Source organism: Rattus norvegicus, chromosome 4, assembly GCF_021556685.1.
Source record: "Rattus norvegicus strain SHRSP/BbbUtx chromosome 4, alternate assembly SHRSP_T2T, whole genome shotgun sequence".
Lineage (NCBI taxonomy): Eukaryota > Metazoa > Chordata > Mammalia > Rodentia > Muridae > Rattus > Rattus norvegicus.
In genome coordinates, this window is record NC_141537.1 from 181863156 (window position 1) to 181885558 (window position 22403).

The 22403-nt window shown below is 45.9% G+C and overlaps 2 protein-coding genes across 6 annotated transcripts in view; both read left to right on the forward strand.

Annotated features, from left to right (window-relative positions):
* Smco2 (single-pass membrane protein with coiled-coil domains 2) overlaps positions 1 to 9511 on the forward strand; it is a 30214-nt gene extending 20703 nt beyond the window's left edge. Inside the window, exons 8-10 of one of the 4 annotated variants that reach the window (NM_001431937.1) lie at positions 2669 to 2725; positions 3549 to 3724; positions 9244 to 9499. In NM_001431937.1, coding sequence (NP_001418866.1) covers positions 2669 to 2725; positions 3549 to 3724; positions 9244 to 9442 — 432 coding nt within the window. In that variant the 3' untranslated portion in view covers positions 9443 to 9499. Of the gene's footprint in view, positions 1 to 2668; positions 2726 to 3548; positions 3725 to 9243 lie in introns of all 4 variants that reach the window. The other 3 variants (NM_001431938.1, XM_087655419.1, NM_001431936.1) reach the window with 3 other exon arrangements.
* Positions 9512 to 13675: 4164 nt separating this feature from the next.
* Positions 13676 to 22403, forward strand: part of Ppfibp1 (PPFIB scaffold protein 1) — a 156397-nt gene continuing 147669 nt past the window's right edge. For both annotated transcript variants that reach the window (XM_087657834.1, XM_087657809.1), the window contains exon 1: positions 13676 to 13762. The gene's annotated coding sequence lies outside the window, so the exon portion shown is untranslated. The remainder of the gene's footprint in view (positions 13763 to 22403) is intronic.

The following is a 22403-nucleotide window of genomic DNA, read 5'->3' on the forward strand; positions in this document are numbered from 1 at the left end:
GGACTCAGTGGGTATAGGTTCTTGCTGCCAAACCTGACAACCTGAGTTTGATCCTCAGAACCCACACAATGGGAGGAGAGAACAGACTCCTACGTACTCTCCTCCAACCCCAACACATTTCCCAGCATGAATGCTGCCTGCTTCAAATAATCCGATGTAATAGAAAGTAAAAAGAGAAGTAAAAACCCACTTTTGCTCTTCCTTTCCCATTTATATTAATATCACACAATGTATCACATACTATATGTATGTGTTTCTCCTTCCAACACAAGTAACACATACTTATTTGGACAATTAAAACAGCCAAGTGTGGTCACAGACCTTTAATCCCAGCACACAAGAGTCAGAGGCAGGGGATCTCTGTGAGTCCGAGGCCAGTCTAATCTACGTGGTGAGTTCCAGGACAGCCAGGCTATGTACAGAGACCCTGTCTCAAACAAACAAACAAAACCAATACACACTCAAAAGAAGAAGAACCTGGATCCTCAAAGACAAGCACAATGAACATTTTTGTGTATTTGTGTTTGCCTAAATGAGCAGTTCTCAGTCTTCCTAACACCATGGCCATTTAATATAGCCTGGTGTTGTGGTGACCTTTAATACAGCCCTGGTGTTGTGGACCTCCCCTCCAACCATAAAATTATTTTCATTGCTACTCCATAACTGTAACTCTGCTAGTGTTGTGAGTTGTAATATAAACATTTGATATGCAGGGTTTCTGATATGTGACCCCTGTGAAAGGGTCATCCAATCCCCAAAGGGGTTGTGACCCACATGGTGAGAACCACGGCTCTAAATTCTATTTGCATTTTTTTCCGTACTGAGTGATGTCATCAGGTGCACCTTGCCTTAAGTCAGCCTTTTTTATATATTTTTTAAGATTTTTTTTATTCATTTATTACATATAAGTACACTGTAGCTGTCTTCAGACACACCAGAAGAGGGCATCGGATCTCTTTACAGATGGTTGTGAGCCACCATGTGGTTGCTGGGAATTGAACTCAGGACCTCTGGAAGAGTAGTCGGGTGCTCTTAACCACTGAGCCATCTCTCCAGCCCTAAGTCAGCTTTTTGACAGGTCAGTTTTCTTGGGAATTCTCTGTGCCGGTGAGATGTCATCTTGCTCCTCCTCTGTCACCACCACACAGCTCAAGACGTCTCAACTTACCAGCCTTGGTTTCTGGGGCAGTTGGGATTTTTGTCAATGAGTGTTTTACCTTGAGAAACTGAGCCTCAAAAACTCAGTCCTGGGGCTAGGAACATGGATCAGCAATGGGCAAACAGGGCCTGGGTTGACCAACTACTCATAACAGGCCTGGTGGCACACACCTGTAATCCCAACATTTGGGAGGTAAAGGCTGGGAGGCTATGAATTCAAGTTTGTCCTTGGAGACCAGCCTGGAATATTCGAGACCCTGTCTTTTAAAAAACAATTTAAAAGGGAAGAAAGAATGAAAGGCCTCTGCCTGCTCCTGTCAGTGCTTAAGAATCAAGACAAGATAAGGTATTCTCTCCCAGATAACCCGATGCAGACACGGGAAGCAAATGGAAGAGGTCCTCTCTCAGCGAGTCACTCCGCCCAGATATTCAATCTGATATGATATGATGGGATCTTATGTTTATACCTTAGAAATGTTTACCTATTTAAGAGAAATACCTCCCTATTTTCCCAGAAACTTACTTTTTCTCCAGCTTCTCTCTTGGTGGAAGATTTTTGTTTTCCATAATATGTATGTGGATGCTTTTACTAGCATGCGCGTCTATGAACCCCACATATGCAGTACCCATGGAAGCCAGAAGAGGGCAATGGAGTCCCTGGAACCGGAGTTCCAGATGCTTGTGAGCCACCGTGTGAATGCTGAGAACTGAGACCAAGTCCTCTTCTAAGAGCCGCTAGCACCCTTAACTGTTGAGCCATCTCTTCAGCACTCTGTAAGAGGAATAACAAACAGAAAAGAATGGCTTACACCAAGGGGCTGATATACATTTGTCCATTCATCTTTTTTGTATGTAAGTGCGCATGTGCATAAGGCCAGAAGTCGATATCAGGCATTTTTCTTTAAGTTGGTCTCCATTTTACATTTTATCAGTGAGGCAGGGTCTCTCACTGGTACAATGTGCTCTAATTCTGGCAGGTTCTAGCTAACCAATTTGCTCCGCCACTCTCTTGTCTCTGCCTTTCATTCCTATTAATTAATTAATTAATTAATGTTTGTTTGTTTGTTTTTGAAATACGATTTCACTATGTAGTCCTAGCTGGCCTTGAACTCAAGATTTGCCTGCCTCTGCCTCTAGCATGCTGGGATTAAAGGCAAGCACCACCATGCTGTGAGAAACAGCCTATAAAGAACTGGTAGTAACCTGTGTTGCTGCTGGCTATTTTTCTTGCAATATGAGGTCCATAGGCAGTTTGCCTTGTGTTTGTTCACCGCTGTTTGTTTGCTGAGGATGGAGTGCAGGGCCCAGCACGCATGTTAGGCAAGCACTCCACCACTCAGCCGCATCCACAGACCCAGAAATCAACTCTGAAGGGAACTCTTTTCACGAGTAAACAGTTTATCTCACTCAGCGCAGCCACTTTGTGCGTGGTGCAAAAATGAAAGATTTTATTCTGTCAACCAGAAGGACACCCTTGTCAGTCTACTCAGACCTGTGGGTATCTTTTTAGGTTGATGCTTGCAAAGAAGCCCGTGAACTAAAGGAGAAGCTCGTGGAACGGATAGAGGTGAGGCGCTCTAGGTCCACCTACCCAAGCAGGTTGTCTGGGTTCCCAAGAAGCTAATCGACACCTCGTTCTGGTCTCTGGCTAGTTGCATATCTTCCTTTCTTTCTCTTGGGCTTCTGCTTTGGGCGAAAAGAACACGTGACAGTTTCAGAGCTGTCTCGTCCCAAACTCATCTGGAGCTTGATCCGTTTTACTTGCTCTGTGCTCTGCAAGGCTCAGTGAATATGTCAGCCCTTCCTCAGACCTCTCCTGTCTCTTATCCAAAGAAACGAGTTCGTCTTTGAGTTTGTTCCCCCAACACCTTAGACGAGGAGGGAAATGTGAATGTGTAGCAGAAACAATGAATGGAAGGGTTACTTATCCCCCCAACCAGAGGTCTTCACTGGGGACATGATCCTCAGCCACCCTCCTTTGCACGTCTCTCGCTCTAATGTACATGGATGTTTAGTCATGCACTATTCACAAGCCTTGTACAGGTACCTGTAACTGCACATAACGATCTATGTGCACCACTGTATCCTAGAACAGTGCTGGTGTGCATCACTGCGTATGTATGTGTGGCAAAGATGGTCAGACTGACTGGACAGATCCAGGACAAGGGAGGGGGCATTCCAGTAGATAGAAGCTAACACGTGGGCTCCTCTCTTTTCCCAAGCTGTGTGTACGTCACTGGATATGCACCTGCCGATGGCCACCTGAGGCGTCACAGAGGGAAAATGTCCTCTGTCACCCACAGTGAGACTGGGAGACATCAAGAATTCTTTTGTTGTTGTTGTTTTTATTAAGAAAAGGTAGTTGATCGCTCTTTGAATTTTCTCCCCAGAGCTTTCATAAGGAAATAAATGTCTTGAACACTAAGCTGGAGATGCACTACAAGCAAGGATCAGAGACAGACTCCCACAGTTCTGAAGACGTGGCCATGGAGCATGAAGAACCCTTTATTCTCGAGGCTTCTCCAAGCCCGTCAGGGTCACCCTCTCCTCCCTGCAGTGCAGTGTGGTGAGAAAGAAGATGGGGCTGGCATGGGCTGGACAAATTTATCAGACGTGGTCAGGAGAAGTGGCACACAGCTTTAATCTCTGCCCTCCAGGGGCAAAGGCAGGTAGATCTGAGTTCGAGGCCAGACTGGTTTACATAGTGAGGTGGTATGTGTGTGTAGCTTCTGAACATGTGAACCGCTTTAAGACTGACTGTTGACTAACATGTTATTTTCCTTTGTAAGTCTGTTAATTGAAGTGATAGGACTTTTCTTGTTTTAGCTATACACCTATTGTATTAATAAGTATATAGGCAGCTTCCTTATTACCTTAGATAAATCTCCTCCTTACATACATTTTACCTTTATACAATATCTTTTTTACTTGTTTTTTTAACATTTATTTATTTATATGAGTACACTGTCGATGTCTTCAGACACACCAGAAGAGGGCATTGGATCCCATTACAGATGGATGTGAGCCACCGTGTGGCTGCTGGGAATTGAACTCAGGATCTCAGAAAGAGCAGTCTGTGCTCCTAACCGCTGAGCCATCTCTCCAGCCCCAATATCTTTCTAAATCACTTTTAGATGTGTGCAGTGTAAGGGGCTGAACTCAGGGCCTCACATGAGGTAGGCAAGTGTTTTATCACTGAGCAAAACTCCAGTTCTCATCTGTCTACATCCTTTCATAAAATGTAAAAATGGGTTGCACTTACTTATGTTATGTGTAGGGGTGTCTGTCTGTCTGCCTGTCTGCCTGTCTGTATGTATACCGTATGCATGTCTGATACCTAGGGAGGTTAGAAGGGTTGTCAGATCCCCTATAATTGGAGTCCCAGGTGGTTGCGAACCATCATCACATGTGTGGTGGTTTGAATAGGTTTGGCCCTCATAGACTCATGCTTCTGAATGCTTGACACTAGGGAGTGGCACTATTAGGGGGTGTGGCCTTGTTGCAGTAGGTGAAGTGAGCCACTGTGCGAGCCAGCTTTGAGGTCTCCTATGCTCAAGCTACACCCAGTGTGGCTCACAGTCTCCCTGCTGCTTGTGGATCAAGATGCAAAACTCTCAGCTCCTTCTCTAGCACCACGTCTGCCGGCACACTGCCATGCTTCCCGCCAAGATGATAATAGACTGAACCTCTGAAATTGTACGCCGGCCCCAGCGAAATGTTTTCCTTTAGGAGAGTTGCCCTGATCACTGTGTCTCTTCACAGCAATAAAACCGTAACCAGGACAACACAGATGCTGGGAACTAAAGGCTTTGGTCATCACCCCCACCAAAGAAAAAGACTTATCAAACAGACTTGACAACTAGACAAGATCGCTCCCCCTCACCCTCCTTCCTTAAACAATGAAATCTGCCCCGTGAGATGCTCGCACAAGCCTTGAATTCCAGCACTTGGGAGGCAGAGGCAGGTGGATCTTTACTAGTTCAAGGCAAGCATGGTCTACAGAGCCAGTTCCAGGACAGCCAGGGCTACACAGAGAAACCCTGTCTCAAAAACCCAAATATATAAACAAACAAATAACAAAGTGAAATTACTTTACTGTTAAGAACTCACAACTAAAGCTTTGACACAGCCAGATTAAGGTAGCCATTCGGACACACACATTCCCAAACCCTTGCATCTTGGAGAGTTCCCGTGCAGTCAGACCAGCGCTCTGAGGCTGTGTGGCTTAGTGCTTACAGCTCACTATGAACTATATTTCTAGTCACTTACTAACCACAGGAAAGAACAAAACCATGACGGAGTCGAAACTAGAAAAACAATTAACTTTCTATACTTTTTCATCGCTCACGGCCTTCACTGAATTTACTCCTTCCTCATCTCCAATATTACCCTTTCTAAACGCTATACAGTCCCGTGTTTATAGATGTTTACACATAAGCGTGTATACAGTACAGGCAGGGGTCTGCATGTGAGAGGACTTTTTTCTTTCTTTCTGAAATGACATGACCCTGCTCAATACTACGTATTCTCAGTTCATCTGCTTTTCCTGCAGATTTCGTAATTTCATTTTTCTTTTTCATTTAATGTCCATAGTGTCTATGAGCCACATTCTCATTACCCATTTATCTGTTGATGGACAGACATCTAGGCTGGTTCTATTTCCTTGCTACCGTAGATAGAATAGCAATTAAAAAATGGATATACAAGTGTCCCTGTGGTAGGACACAGAGTTCTGTTGCAGGATATCTGATCACACTGTGAACCCCAGGATTGTGTTATTTACTGGAAGAAAGCTGTTTCTAGTTGTGATGTGGCTCAGTCTCGGCGTACATCTTTATTTTTTTTAAAGATTTATTTATTTGTTATATGTAAGTACACTGTAGCTGTCTTCAGACACACCAGAAGAGGGCATCAGATCTCATTACAGATGGTTGTGAGCCACCACGTGGTTGCTGGGAATTGAACTCAGGACCTCTGGAAGAGCAGTCAGTGCTCTTATCCTCGGAGTCACCTCTCTAGCCCCAGCACACATCTTTAATCCAAGAGCTTTCTGCCTGAATATTGTGAACAGGATTAAAGAAAGTCAAGAGGTAGAGCAAGCAACCAGTTGACAGGGAGTGGACATGGGATTATTAAGGAAAAAAAACCATAGAGAAGGAGTAAGGAGGATGAATAGAGAGATACATAGGATGTAGAAGGGAGGGACATTGAGTTTGAAGGAGGAAGGTTTTATGGAGACAACTGACTGAGGGGGGATCTAGGTGGGGCGTCAGCTGAGAAAAAAGGTCAGCCGGGTGCTTTCTCAGCCTCTCTGAGCCAGGAGGCTTTCACCCCAGTCTCTGGTGCTTGAATCTTCATTGGTAAAATTAAAGGTTTGAGATTTTGTGAGGAAACAACAGAGTTCTCTAGGTCTAAGAACCTCTTCCTCATACAATATTGGAGACATACTGATGGAGCTCTGATTTGAATCTTCTCTTTGGGGCAGGCATGTAGCTCAGGGTGACTGTGTCAGCCTGGAGCTCTGATTTGAATCTTCTCTTTGGGGCAGGCATGTAGCTCAGGGTAGCTGTGTCAGCCTGGAGCTCTGTGCTATATTGTTGAAATGTGTCACCATCCTGGACACAGTTTCTGAGTCCTTGGATCCCTTTATGGAGCTGACCTACCATCTTAGAGAAATAGTACTTTCTCCAAGAAAAGATCTCCGAGGCTTCATTTCCAGCCACCAACCCAGAGAGAATCTTAAGCAACCTCTTTTCTGGAGCACTGTTGTTTAAAACTCTCTTTTTGTTTCAAAGTTGTATCAGCAGCATGTGTGTCCCTGTGCCTTCCACATCATCCTGCCCCGAGCCAACATCATATTGTAGTTCAATTGTTTTAACTCTGTTGTTTCTTCTGAATAATTTATAGAACTGGGATCTTGTCTCCATCATTTTGGGATCTATACCATGCTCAAAACCAGAGTGAGGCCAGTTAAAATAGAATATTCATCTCCATAGAGTCAGTAGGTAGAAAATTGTCAGGGATCAGATTGGGAGAGGTGTTTTCTCCCCTCCCCCCCTTTTTTTCTTTCGAGACAGTTTCTCGGTGTAGCCCTGGGTGTCCTGAGCTTGCTTTGTAGACCAGGCTGGCCTCAAACTCACAGAGATCTGCCTGCCTTTGCTTCCCAAGTACTGGGATTAAAGGTGTGCGCCACCACACCTGGAAGTATTTTCTACTGAATCATGATGACCTGAATTTGATCCTCAGGTCAAACCCACATAACAAACCAGTTTCAGTGGCATGCACCTGCAGTTCAGGCATTCCCACAGCAAGGTTGGTAGTCAAGGACAGAAGATGTCCCTGAAACTTATGATCACCTGGCCTGCAACAATCAGCTTTGCAGAATGTGTGTGACAGTTTCCACCCTGCAGGAAGCTCCTTAAACAGGAAGGTAATCAACTCAAAATAGCTTCAGGAAGTCCCTGAAACTGACCAGACTCACTAGATCCCACCTAGCTATAGTAACCAATAATGACTGAGAGTGCCCTCAAAAGGAAGGAAGTTGGACTGCAAGAAAGACTGAGATGAGGCCAGCTGCCTGAAAGAAGCAGAAACCAGCTGAGCTGACTGGAAGAGGTTTAGTCCAGTTGTGGTACCTGGGAAGGACACTCTCCAGCCTGTTGAGCTGCCTATAGGCTGTGCAGTGTGCTCCAGGTCCCCAGCTTTGTGAGCCCTCAACCTGTGCTGGAGTGGTCTTTGGTGATGCAGCTGTCTTTGAGTCATTTCTGATCCTGTAAGTGACCCCTCACACATATTCCTGTAAGGAACTCCAGTAAAACTCATGATTCACCAAGTTGGACTTTGGTGGTATTTGTACTTTGGTCTGTTGTGGGCTCCCTCTCTAGGGGGTATAGACTCGTGTGTTAACTCTCCTCAGGAAATCTTTTTGTCACACAACACAGAAACAAGGGAGACCCTGCCTCGGCAAAGGGGAAGGAGAGACCTAGCTCCCAAAGTTGTACTCTGACATTCCCCCCCCACCCCCCCACCCCACCCCACACACATAGCCAGCCCAAGTATTGAAAACATAGCTCGGGCAGGCCTTCCCCTCCGTCCCCATTCCCCCTGTCTTGCTAAACTGCTAGGTTAAATTCCTAAAGCCAGCCAGCAAGGTCCCTTCCCTTATATGGCCACTTCCTCCTGAGGCCAACAGCAAGGTGCAGCTACAAAGTATCAAAGTCCAGCAATGAAAAGTCCCCTTTGGCTCACCTAGTTAACATGCCCGATTTAAAATTGAACACCTCATCCTATTGTGGGGTTTCCCCTTCTACCTTTAAAGCTGCCGTTTTACCATGGGTCACCTCTGTCTCTATCCAGAGGCTGTCCTTTGTCCCCCAAGACAAATACCCCTTGGTCTTAAGTGTCTTGAACCAATACTGTCTCTTACATACATATACATACATATATACATGCATATGTAGGCATATATATATTTATATTATGTACATACACACATATATCTTTTTTCAGAATTCTGAAAATTAAGGATTTAGTATCCTTAATATATAAGGAACTTTTTATAGTGCCAGAAAACAAAATACAACCCAGACTTTATAATAGGCAAAGGACTTAGGCATCTCGTCAGAGAAGGTATGGTGTATATATATGGTCAGCAACCTCATCAAGAGAGCCATAATGGAATCGTTCATTAGAAGCTACTTTATACCCACTCTGGTGGGCAGTGCATGGCATAAAGTAAATTTTATACGCCGCTGCACGTCTTCGTGTGCTCAATGACTGTGCACTCTTTAGATATCGCAGCTATAGTTTCATTCACTTGATAGAAAATTAATACGTCTTTAAAAGTCAATCAAAACTGGTGATTCTGGAGTAGCATACAAACAAATGCGGGTATATCTGAGGGTACAAAAACAGCTAAAATGACCGACCCGACTTGGGGATGCGCATGCGCTGTTTCTGCCTTTTACAGGCGTGATTGGGGTCACAGGTGGCTGTAGGCAGAGGGTGGAGCTGCGGGGATGGAGGGTCCACACCTTCGATGAGGCGCTGATCTGGGTCTAAACACTCATGTCTTCTTTACTGTAGGAAGCACGCAGTGAAGCTGCTCGTCATGGTCTACGTGGTCACCATCACTGGACTGTCGTGTTACATACTGTTTGTGGACGCCACCTTCCTCTTCGAAAGGGTGCTGCCCAGCGTGCTGGGGCACCGTACCATGTGGGATCTTCGGGAGATGATGGCGCCTTTCTTGAATTTGGAAGCGGAAGACTTGTTACCGTCCTAAAGATCCTAAGTTACTGATAACTGACTCTCTTCCTCTGCAATAAAACATGTTCCTATAGTTTAGCAGTTAGCTTGTTTTTCTTTTTCTTTTTCTTTTTTTTTCTTCTTTTTTTTCAGAGCTGGGGACCGAACCCAGGGCCTTGCGCTTGCTAGGCAAGCGCTCTACCGCTGAGCTAAATCCCCAACCCCTAGCTTGTTTTTCAAATGACACCACTCAGTATTCTATAAAGGGTATCGTTATTATATGAAAATTACTAAATCAAAGAAAAAATGAAAGGGATTTAATCAGTTAGGATCTTGCTGCTGTGTTGGGGAGGCTAGTCTCGAGGCTATGATCTCTTGCCCTAGTCTCCGAAGTGCTGAGGTTTTAGGTGTGTGCTGGGAGGCTGAGCTCCTACAACCACTGCTTTCATCACTTCCGGTCCCAGGCTTTCTCTTCCCACCCTGACACTTCCGGACAATCATGCACTAGCTCCCTACTGCTCCTACTCTCGCTGTCTTGAACCCTGGGGTCTTGGAAGAATTCCTTTCCTCCCTGAACTAGGGCTTGAGGGCAGTCGAGGCATTTCTCAAAGTGTTCATTTCTCCTATCGACAACCTTTGAAAGCGATAAGAGGCGGCGGCAAGCACAGGCACACTCATAAACATACATGCTTGCATGGAGAGAGAGAGAGAGAGAGAGAGAGAGAGAGAGAGAGAGAGAGAGAGAGAGAGAGAGAGAGAGAGAGAGAGAGAGAGAGAGAGAGAGAGAGGAGGCACACTGTGTTGTGTCAGACATTTTCTGGGAGTTTTAAGAAAATCTATATGAAGAAACAAGATATTTGGAATTTAGGTTTTTGAGAGAAAGTCCATTCTATTTTTCTGCCTAAACCTGCCAGATCTGGTTCTGTTGCTCACAGTCAAAAGAATTCTGACTGACATGGGGAAGTTTGAGTGTTTCATACCTAGACACAGGTAATGAGGAAATAATCCTAGCCAAGCTGTGCAAGACTTACAGAATTGTAATGGAGTGGGCAGGAGGGCGGAGTGTAAGCCGGGCTGGGATACAACTCGGTTGGTGGGCCGTCTCAGAGCATGCTCTAAGCCCTGGCCTCAGTCCTTAGCATGGCACAAAGCCTGGCATGGTGGTGCATGTCTCTAGGCACACGTAAAAGCAGACAGACATGGCGGTGCACGCCTGCAAGCACAGCACTTAGCAGGCGGGGCAGGAGGATCAGAAGTTCAAAGTCATTTTCTACTTCACACCGAATCAGAGACCAGCCGGCCTTGGGTTCTGTCTGAAAAGGCAAATGACCCCTTCCGTGGTCTGGGTGGGCAGGAAGAGGGAGCAGTGAACCAGTAAACGTGGGAACACGGGCTTCATGGCAGTTAGCTGTGTAATAGATGAAGGAGTGGAAGGCGAACGGGCAGAAAGCTGTGGAATGCGGAAGGCAAACAGGGAGAGAGCAGAGTGAGGATGAATCCGGACACCTGAATTGAACCATAGGCATTTTCATGGCAAGAACAGGAAAATCATCAGAAACAAAAAACAAACAAAAAACAGCAGTAAAAATTGAAAGTTTTTTTCTGGTTTGTTTATTCGTTTGAATTTATTTATTGATTGATTGATTGTATTTCAAAACAGAATCTCACTATGCAGTCCTGGCTGGCCTGTGATACGGAGACCAGGCTAGTGTCCTCCTGCCTCTGTACCTCCAACTTAGAACCTCAGACGTGTACCACCATGCTTGGTTTACATCTCTGAGATAACTTGCAATCCCATCATTGAATTCTTGAGTTCACATTCCAGCCACCGCTAATCATAGGAAGCTTCCTAGCTGAGGCACTGTTCTTCACACTCCTGTTGTCACTTTTATATAAACACATGGGTCCCTGCTGCAAAATCCAGTCTGTTCCCGCTTGCATAGATTGCCAATGTGCACACAGTGCTGGAAAACTCCATATGTTATCATAAACAGTTAGCGTGTATATGCAAGTGTGTGTGTGTGTGTGTGTGTGTGTGTGAATGTGTATGTGTGTGTGCACACCTCACGGCATACATGTGAAGGTCACAGGACCAGCCTGGGGAGTTGGCTGTCCTTCCATTTTGTTGATGGAACATCTCTCGTTGTTTCTGCTGTTGTGTGTAATGAACACTAGCTGGTAGCTAGCCAGTAAGCCTTCTGGCGATTTTCCTGTCTTTGCTGCCCATCTCCATGAAGGAGTGCCGGGGTCTCAGATGTGTGCCTCTCTCATCCAGTATTTCGTGGATTCTGGGGACCAAACTCGGGTCATCAGGCATGCAGTGTGGCAAGTGCTTTTACTTCCTGAGCCGTCCCACAAGCCCCCAACGCCACTTTTATGCTGGTGTTCTACAGCTATAAAAACCTTACTGGTTGTGGTAGATGTAATTGGTTTGTGTAGTGCTGGAACCAGCTATCACAGAATTCCAGAGAGAACCACTTCATTACCCACTTATCTAGCTCTGCGTCCAAAAGTCCTGATCCTTCCAAGTCTCTATTTTAACAAATCCCTCAGACGGTTTTTATGATCTAGAGTTTAAACTGCTACCATGCTGTTACAGACAAAAGCTAACTGGATTACGGATTAGCATGAAGCACATAAGGCTAATCAGGAGGTGAGCGACTTCTTGGGGGAGGGGACCTAGCTGGTGTGGGTAAGAGGGAATTTCCAGGATACACACACACAAATAAAACCTCTGAGAACGGGGTTGGGGATTTGGCTCAGAGGTAGAGTGCTTGCCTAGCAACCGCAAGGCCCTGGGTTCGGTCCCCAGTTCCGAAAAAAAGAAAAAACAAACAAACAAACAAACAAAAACCTCTGAGAACAATGAACATTTTATATATATATATATATATATATATATATATATATATATATATATATATATCTCACACCAGAAGATCCCATTATAGCTGGTAGTGAGCCACAATGTAGTTACTGAGAATTGAACTCAGGACCTCTGGGAGAGCAGTCAGTGCTCTTAACCACTGAGCACCCTCATGGTATATTTTTTTAAAGTCAAGGATAAAAGCTTGGTTGTAGATAAAAGGCCTGTTCAGACCAGATTGGACGCAGAAGTTGGTGAATGTATTTTATAATTCCTAGGTAAGTTCTTACTACTGGATCCAATCCCAAATGATTTACCTATATGCTAAAAGGAGGTTTTGAGGTAAAGTAGTTCACATGAAGCTCAAAGCCTTGTGATAATTAAACAGCCCAAATAAAGGAATATAGTTTTAAGAAGAGAGCCTTAAAGGGTAAGTTAGAGGGTCGGGGATTTAGCTCAGTGGTAGAGCGCTTGCCTACCAAGTGCAAGGCCCTGGGTTCGGTCCCCAGCTCTGAAAAAAAGAAAAAAGAAAAAAAAAAGGGTAAGTTAGTATCGCACTGACTTCAAAGATGTTTTCCTTGGGACTTTGACAAAGCTGAGAATTTTGTTTCTAAGGGAAGATTATCCTTGAAATGTAAGTGTTATTCTTTATTTTCAGTTTGTCAGCATCTCACCCTGGAAAGCTGGACATGAAGCCAGAATTCTACGGAGTGAGGGAAACTTCGTGAGGGACCATAATATCAAGAGTGGTTAGAGTTGTTAGCTGGTCTTGGTTGGTTGGGTCCGGTCTGTTCCAGATCTTTTTGTTCCAGATCTTTTAATGCCGTGGTCTGCTGAGCCCAGCACTGTTTCACATTGTTATCTAAAAATGTCTGAATCATTGTATGAGTATGTGCTTGGCTTGGTCTCTGAGGAGAGATGAGTGTTCGCAAGCCTCTGCGTGCCATGCTTTGAGTGATGAAAGTGTGCTGTAGTGATAAGCGCTTTGAGCTTGGATTCTGAGTTGGGTTAGAGGTAATCTCTGACCCTAGCTGTGTGTTTGGTGGAGTCATCTAATCTCCCCCTGTGGAAGGCAGTGCCTTCCCTGCTTGCCCATAGTGTTGGCTGCAGAGACTGAGGGTCCTCCCTCCCTGACTCTGGGTCAAGAAGCTGCCTTACCCCAGATCCCTCTGAGGTCTGATCCTCAGTGACAACCCGAGAGGATTTACTCACGTAGGAGATTGAGTGCACACCCCTCTGGGGTTCAGAGATGTGGAACTGAGGACGAAAGCACTCATCACAAATGGAGGTGGTATCATCCAATGGGCGGGAGCTTAAATGGAATGAGAGTGGGGGCAGGGAAGTGAGCAGGGTACCAGCATCCGTCTGTTTCAATTTCTGACAGCAGAGGCCACGTGACCAACTGCTTCCTCTTCCTGCTGCCACGAGGTCCCCACCTTGATGGACTGAATCCCCTCGGGCTGTAAGCCGGATTGTTCTTTTTCCCCTCAGGTATTTAGTTACTCTTATGAAATGTAACATGGCAAGGGGCTACCTGGTGGACTCTTGCCATGTGCGACCCTGAGTAATTTCGCCACGAAACAGGTCTGGTCTGGGGGTTCGGTCTATTTGGGGAAGGGAAGGGAAGGGAGTGAAGACTCGGAGAAGGGGTAGAGGCAGCCAAGTAGACACCTGAAAAGGCAGACAGATAGGAGCAGAGCTATGAGGACAGAGAAGAGGATGGACGCAGAAGAGGGCAGAAAGCGGGGAGAGAGACCGGCAGGGAATGCGTGGGAACAGCGAGAGAGCGAGCTGGAGTGGTGGGGCAACCCACAGCTGAAGCACCTGGAGGTAGCAGGTGGTGACGTAAGCCATTGCTAGCTACCTGGGAGGAGCCTACTGGAATCACCTGTAAGCTAACATAACTGATACAGTCCCCTTCTGTGGGAATCGTAGGCCTGGCCAACACAGGGCACATTTCTGAAGAGTCACCTAGGCACCAGCACTGAGAGGGAATCTGCTGAAGCCATACAGGCATTGCATTAAGTTCTCCGCCATCTCAACCGTATTTCCAACATCCTCTTTATGGTTCCATTCTGAGAGCAGCCCACGCATGCACGTGCACTTGCTCTGAGCATCTATTTCTCGGGGTCTATAAGATACCTATGTCGGTTACGTCACGGGGGCTAGTCATCAGTGTTCGTTTTTCTTTTCCTTTTCCTTCCCCCACCCCCCAGAAACACAAAGCAGGGCAGAAAAGTGGGAAGGTTTTACAGGTGCAGCAGTGCTAAGGGGCTAGGGAGATAGTTTAGCTCTTCAGACTGCTTGCTGTGTTATCAAGGGTAAGAGGGCTTGGATCCCGATAGCCTACAGGCATCCCCTTGGAACTCCAGGTCCAGAGGTATCTGATGTCCTCTTCTGGTCCCCGAAGACACTACACTTCACTCACAGTCAATATCAAACAGAAAATTTGCAAAAATAAATGACAAAAAAAAAAAGCTCTCCTCTATTCAGAGTCACGAAATAATCCCCTGCCACATTCAATGTGTTTCTCAATAGATTGCTGGATCACTTTAAACTGCATATGCCACACTTTTCCTTCCATAGGATATATATATACATATATACATATATATATATATACATATATATATGCATATATGTATGTATGTATGTATTGTCTCTGGAGGTGAGCAAATCCCATCTGCTCCTCATCAGTGCTATTTATTGATCAGCCCAGGAAGATATAGTCTGGTTTCCCCCACTAAAACATATTTTTTTTAATCATAAAAGAATCTTTAAAAAGTTACATGTGTTTGCCTATATGTGTATATGTGTTCTATGTGCATGCATTACCCACAGAGCCAGAAGAGGGCACCAGATCACAGAACCAGAGTTACAGGTAGTCGTGAGCCTCCACGCGGGTGCTGGGAACTTAATCCAGGTCCTCTACAAGAGCAGTTTGTGCTTTGAAACACTGAGCCATTGTTCCAGCTCCTAGCAGAACATTTTTACAATAGTGAATTATAAGAGATCACATTGTAATCATTTGAAAACAAATGTAGGATGATGTCATTTTGCAGCGGGGCGGGTCCAGGATAAGGCGAAGCCTATCATTGGATAAGAAGGAAGGGTAGGCGGGGAAAAGTCTAGGAAGGAGAGAGGAGGAGGAGGAGCCAGGAGGAAGATGGAGACACAGGAGGAGGAGTCTGATCTAGTGGTCTAGGTCAATTTTATCTTGTGTAGGTGGGCGGTTTCTATTTTTATTAATTAGCAGTAATTTATTCTGTGGATGTATTGTATATTGAGAATTTAACATATAAATCTAGTTGTTAAACTACAAGTTTCTAGAACTTTGATCTTACTGGGCTACAGGGGATGTGAGCAAAGTTCCCAGGCTAGACAGCCGGAGCATATGGCTCCCACAGAGTGGGAACGTGAGGGAACTAGTTCCTCTGCTTTTTTAATTTTTACCGCAATAAACAAACACAAATGAAAATTCTATGCCATCTTTGACATATGAAGAACACTCATTACCACTGCTGGTCCCGAATTTGAGTGTCAGAGTGGGACTGGGAAACATGAGGGTGCTAAAAAGACATGGACGTCTGCAGACCTGAAGTAATTTGACAGGTAAGCCACTTCCTCAACCCCCTGTCCCTCCAGGGAAAGCAGAGAAAATGCCTTCTCTGTTCGCTTGTCCCTCAAGAACACATCCATGCTCTCCCCTCCTTGCCACCTGGTACCGGAACATTCCCAGACTTCATTTAAACACTGTCCACGTCCAGACTGGAAATGCGTTTCCTGTCTTATCATTTCAAAGAGCTACCTTAATCCCTGGCTGTCTCAGCAAACTCGACGCCCCCTGCTCCCTGCTTGCAGCTCAGAGCCAGCTGAACGTGAGATAAAGAGGCTAGACTTCAGCTTTTGGGATTCAGGCCACAGAGCTGCTTTTGTGTGGCTTCTGAGTACAAATGCAATGGTGGTTCCCTCCCCCTCCTCCTCGGCTCAAATCGGAGTTAACTGTGCTATTTTGAAATCTTCCAAAGGCAGACAACCCAAGAACCTATAATTGTAGAGGGACTGTCTTCGCAGGCAGCTGTGTCTGTGTAGGTTGTGAAAAGCAGATGGGTCCAGCAGCAGATTCAGCACTGAAGTTTTCCCATCAGCATGGGCTTAGACCCAAGCTTTTCCTGTGTTGCCTGTATCTTGTATCAGGATAGCAAGAACAGATCTCTCTGTGCCTTCTTCCTTCATTTCTGCTCTGGTGATAAAAACTCCTCACACATCCTTACATTGGATTTGCAAACAAACATGCAGGGAATGTCTTGTGGCTCCCCACTTACTGGCTGTTATGGGCAGCCCTAGAAACCCTAAGCTCTAGTGTGTGGGATGTGACTGTATTTGAAGAGAGGGGAGGAAGAGGACATTATGGTAATCCCAACCCAAAGAATATGTGAAGATACAGAGAGGGCAAAGCACTGCTCCTTGTTTGTTTGTTTGTTTGTTTGTTTTTAAATTAATTTATTTTTTTTTCGGAGCTGAGGACCGAACCCAGGGCCTTGCGCTTGCTAGACAAGCGCTCTACCACTGAGCTAAATCCCCAACCCCAAAATTAATTTATTTTATGTACATGAGTACAAGTCACTGTCTTCAGACACACCAGAAAAGGGCATCAGATCCCATGACAGATGGTTGTGAGCCACCATGTGGTTGTTGGGAATTGAACTCAGGACCTCTGGAAGAGCAGTCAGTGCTCTTAACCACTGAGCCATCTCTCTAGCCCAACTGTAGGCTCCTTGATCTGGACTTTGAGTCTCCAGGTAGATGCAAAATGGATTCTGTTTTGTAGTGGTCCACTGGGCAAGGTTTCTTGGGGCCTGGCAAAGAGCCCTAGTGACCTGAGGAAAACAACGTAACCTTTTGAGGCAGGATGAGAGAAGTGACCTGTAGGCTCAGAGCGTGGTGTGAGGCTTCTTGTTAAAAAGTTACAAGCATGTGTGGTAGTTTATAGCCATAATTCCAGGACTGCAGACTTCTAAGCAGGAGAACTTGGTAAGTTCCAAGCTAGCCTGGGGTCGGGACTACACAAATGTTAAGTCAGCATCACGGAATATTAACGCATGCGGGGTGCCCTCTCAGCTGTTGGGTTGGGGGTGTCCCTGGGTGACCTCAGCCTTCACCTACCCATGAAGCTGGTTCTACTTTGAGGCCTCAGTTTCGTCACCCAGAAAGTGGTGATGACAATGCCACCTACTCTCAGGGCTGGGAAGATGAAATGAGATTCCAGATAAGCAGTCAGAGAACCTGAAAGGACAGTGAGCAGGTTGTTAAAAGTTTCTCATGGTCTTGCCTGGGCCAAGTCCCAGGATCCCCAAAAGAGAGTGGTCCGGGAGCCATTAGTGAGCATTATACTAGAGGGTGGGAGGGAGCCAGAGAGCAGGACATGGAGGAGCTGAGGGATTCTGCAGGAGTGAGCAGGGCCTGCGCCTTGCCTACTGCCACTTTCTGAGGAGGGGGTCTCTGCTTCAGGAAAGGCATCGATTTGGCCCTCTCTCCTCTGGCTTCTGCCTGCTGCAGTGCAGGAAGTGTGCTCCACTTAAAGTGAGCTTTGGATCCCAGTGCTTTCTGACAAAGGTGTTATTATTTCCACACATATGACTCCTTTACTCTATAAATAAACAAAGCTTTAGAAGAGGACCAAACACAGCCCCCAGAGCTTAAAATAGGGCAGGACAAATAAAGCTGAACTCAGAAAGCAAGCACTCCAGAGGATGGGGGGTGGGGAGGGAAGTCTGGGGATTTCGAATGGCGTTTTGGGCAAGGATACATAAAAAGCGATTATTTATTGTTTCCTAAAATTATTTAGAAGCCAGTGAGTTGGATATTACGATGAGATTCCCAATAAAAACTCTTTTAGAGGACGATATAATGGGGGAATAATTTTTAGTGTAACACATAAAGGTCTAACTAGATCCCCCAGCATTTTAGCAGAACTCATGGGTTATTCTTCCCAGTTTACGTGCAATTCAGTCTCTCTCTGGAAGGGCTTGATCGATGGTCCAGCTATTTTCCCACCTCACGGGAGGATGGACTTACGTCCTTTGTTTGACAGGAAAGCTCAGAAACATTACAAATAACTTTATAAGAAAAGCATCATTTTCTTTGTCTCCCTGGTCCTTCCTTCTCACAAGTGTACTTCATAAAGCCAAAGCAAGACAATTGCTGAAGAGAATATATATGTGAATTGAGATGGTAGCAAGATATGCTCTTTGTTCTCCCCCTAATTAGAACATGGCTGAACTCCTTCAGGACCCTCAGTGATCTGGCTTTGGATGAAGAGGTTCTGGAAAGATAACATGACATTCAGGCCCCTTTCTCTTGGTCTTCATTCACTGGGTCTGTAATCACAGCTTCCTTCACTCTAGTTGCTTAGGGAAAGAATGGGGTGGAGCAGGGCCATATAATTAATATAATGACATTTAATTAATATGCAATGATAATTACCTGTTGTAGAGCAACACATTCTGAACTCCTATAGCATCTGACAGAATAGACCCTAAGACAGACTAATACTAAGATTGACCCAAAACAAGTCACCAGGAAACAAGATTAGAAGCATGATCCTGGCCACCAGGTCGTGTCTTAAACCATTTTTTCATCGATTCGGAAGAGACTACTCAGCTCTGTCCTGTCTGTGGCTCTTGGGAAATATGAAACACTCCCACGAGTGTGCCTCATTAGAGCCATAGGTTAGTGAAGCTCATTCAAAGGTTTCAGATCATCCCAGCTGATAGAGACAGGGTGTGAGACAACCCTATTAGTGAAAGAACTGGGGGAAGGTGCGGAGCCGCAGGGCCTCATGGGAACACAGAGCCTCATGGGAACACGGCGCAAGCTCCCCCAGACGGTCTGAATCCATCCTCTATGCAACAGCCTTTCTTTCTGCAGGCAGCAGCGCCAAACTGGAGTGGGATATTGTTATTTCGTAGTTTTGTGACCTCAGGGAAGTATATAAGCTCTCTATGGAGAGCTTTAGGGAATAAGACAGACTTCACCGAACTCACGCTAATATATGGCAAACATTTAAAATTGGTGTGTTGACTTCTTTTTCTGTAACCTCACACTCTTATGGGTCGACCAGTTGCTTGTTTTGGGGGTGAGGTAGTTGGAGGGGGGAATGGTAGTATGCAACTCCTGTGGGCAGGGGCAGGGGCGGGGGCAGGGGCAGGGGCGGGGGCAGGGGCAGGGGGTGTTTGAGTTCAAGGCCAACCTCATCTACACAGGTTAGCTAGGGCTGCACAGTGAGGCCCTCTCTCTTTCAAAAGACAAAAGTGTCAGGGAGGACTACTTTTAACATTGTCTTTCTCCTGTGGGGGTGTTGAGACAGAGCTTCTCAGCCGAGCCCTGGATGTCCTAGAACTTACTCTGTAAACCATGTTAGCTCCAAACTCAGAGACCAGCCTATTTCTGCCTCCTGAGTGCTGAGATTAAAGGCATGCGTCACGACCACTGGGCTACCATTACCATTTTTACTGTTGTAACATTATGCCTGCAGATACTGTCTGCATACTACCGAGGGATCCTGAATAGGGAACCATCTCAGACTGCTAGAAGAAAGCTGTGGGGCCACGGCTGTCAGTCTGTCTGTCACATGCCTACCTCAGTGGACTCTGCCTTCCTCACCACTGACAGCTCATTTAAAGATGGAGAAACTGATGCCCAGGAAGCCGAATGATGTAGGCTCAGACTGCTTACTTTAGTTTTACCTAAGGACTGGTGCTGATCTTAGTAATTAACAATCAAACAACTCAGGTGTGGGTGATCCCTTTTTTCTGTCTCTCCGTAAAAGGATGTCTGTGGTTATTACATCATATCTCATTGTGAATTCAAGCAACAGAAGGTCACGTGGAAATGACCTAAGATAAAATAGAAGCATGGTGGTTTAAGGCACTTAAAAGAGAGACGTACTTAAGTAATAGTTGTGACACTTTCTCTTGGCTTCCTTGATCCCCTGGCTAGTTTAACAGACCACAACACTAATTACTTGGCAGTGGAGTTGCTGCAGGCTCAGCATTCTTCCTTGAAAAGGCATTTCTGAAACCGGTGTCTGGAGGAGCCAGCGGAGGGGGCAGGAATCCCCACCCCCACTGGGCATCACAGAACCTGACAGATACACTCTCCAACCCAAGCTTTAGTTACCAAGAACTAGTTTCAACTTATCAGGAAGAGTCCATCCATGGAAGCAATTTTTCAAATCAGGGAGAGCCTCTCTCATGTTATATCTGATTTTAGAAAACTCTTTCCCCAGCCCCCTTAGACAGAATTTTCTAGATTGAAGTTAACAGGTCCCTCAAAAATGTAAATTCTGGCTTAGTGGGGGCAAATTCTAGTTAAGGTTAAGGATTAGGAGAGACTAAAGAAACATGAATTTAATCTTTGTCCGGGAGCAAAGGTGAGAATGGCCCAAATGAAATGTGTTGGCGTGAGGCCTAGGAATTACAAGAGGCGTTAGTCCCAGAAATGAGGTATCCCAGAGTGCCAAATGGGAGGCATTTGTGTCAGCAGTAAGCTTCGAGATAACAAAGCAGGGGCTTCACTTAACACTGTGCAGAGTGGAGAATCAAAGGGCAGGTAGTCACCTCCTGAGCCTGCTCTGTCACTGGGCCAGTACCTTCTGTTGTTCCTGAGAGCTATAGTGATCTCTGCATAGAAAGCATTCGGCAGAAGGATGAACCTGACCTGTGATTCCTACCAAGGCCTGGTGGCTTGGGAAGGGGGTGACCTGCTTGGGATGCATGCTGTGTAGATCACCTGCATAGACTGGGAAACAGGAGTGGACCTATGTCTTGGGAAGGCTGGACTCTATCCCGGGGAGGGGTACGGGGAGGTGGTTCCTCAGAATAACCCTGTTGGTGGTATTCTGTCTAAGCTCCACCCCTACAGCTACCTGGGAAGAGCCAGGTATGCTCCGCCCCACAGTTGCCTGGCAACAGCCAGCTATGCCTGACTATAAAGGGGGCTGCTTGGCCCCTCCTCTTTCTCTTCCTCCTCTCTTGCTCTCCTTTCCTCTTCCTCTTCTCGTGCCCGCTTTGTCCCTGTCCCTTCTCTGTCCACCCCCTCTCTTTCCCCACGTGCCCATGGCAGCCTTTCTTCTCTTCTTCTCTCATTAAACCTCTCCGTGTGGAACCATGACGGTTTGGTGTGTTCTGTCCCGACACGGGCCGACAAACCTAGTCAGCACACCCCTCCCTTTGGCCACTCCTCCTTTGGAGAAGGGGTCTTGCTGTGTTGCCTCAGATTCCAGGTCTTTAGCTGTCTTCCCACCTCAGTCTCTTGAGAGGCTGAAATTACAGACGCGCACCGCTATCTAATATTTAAAGATCGCTTAATCAGCTGAGCGTATCATAAGATTATTTAAGGGAATTTGTCGAGTCTCATCATTAATCAAAAGCTTGGGAAAGGTGATCATTCTTATTTTTAACTACAAATGTGTCCTTCAGCTTTTAAATGGATGAATAGGACAGATCCATTGGTCGTACCTAGGATTTTTTTTTTTTCTCTTTTAGATTTATCTGGTGGATAATTAAGTGGATAACCATGGGCCTCTGGGAAGCAATAAAGTAGGACTCACCCTTGGGACAGAGGATTTGAGTGTTACTGACCTGACTCTATGGGAGGAAGAGGGGTTGTTGTCACAAGTGATGTCAGTAGTGACAGCTCAGATGTGCCTCAGTTAAGACTGGGTGCTGTTGCCAAATGCCACGCTAACGATGGCAGAACAGCAGCAACGTCCTGGTGAAGGAATTCTAAAGCCAAGCCTGTTTCATTTGGCTTTGACTCATGGTTTACAGCACGTGTTTAGCCCAGTGTGTGCTGGCCCTGTGACTGAAAGCAGCTTGGGGCTCCAAAAATCCTCGGAGACAGTCTGTCCATGTTGTTACTGAGCTTCTAAAGACCTTGCCCACAGCGGGTTAGGAGGGGGAAGTATTTATTCAGTGAGACTTTTGTTGTTGTTGTTGTTGTTTTTGTATGTCTACAGGGCACAGCACAGTTCTTGGGACTGGAGAGAGCTCAGTGAGGGTCTCGGTTGCTCTGGGTGCTGTAATACCCGACAGTTCAGAATCCTGCTGAGCCTTCACTCTGTTCGTTA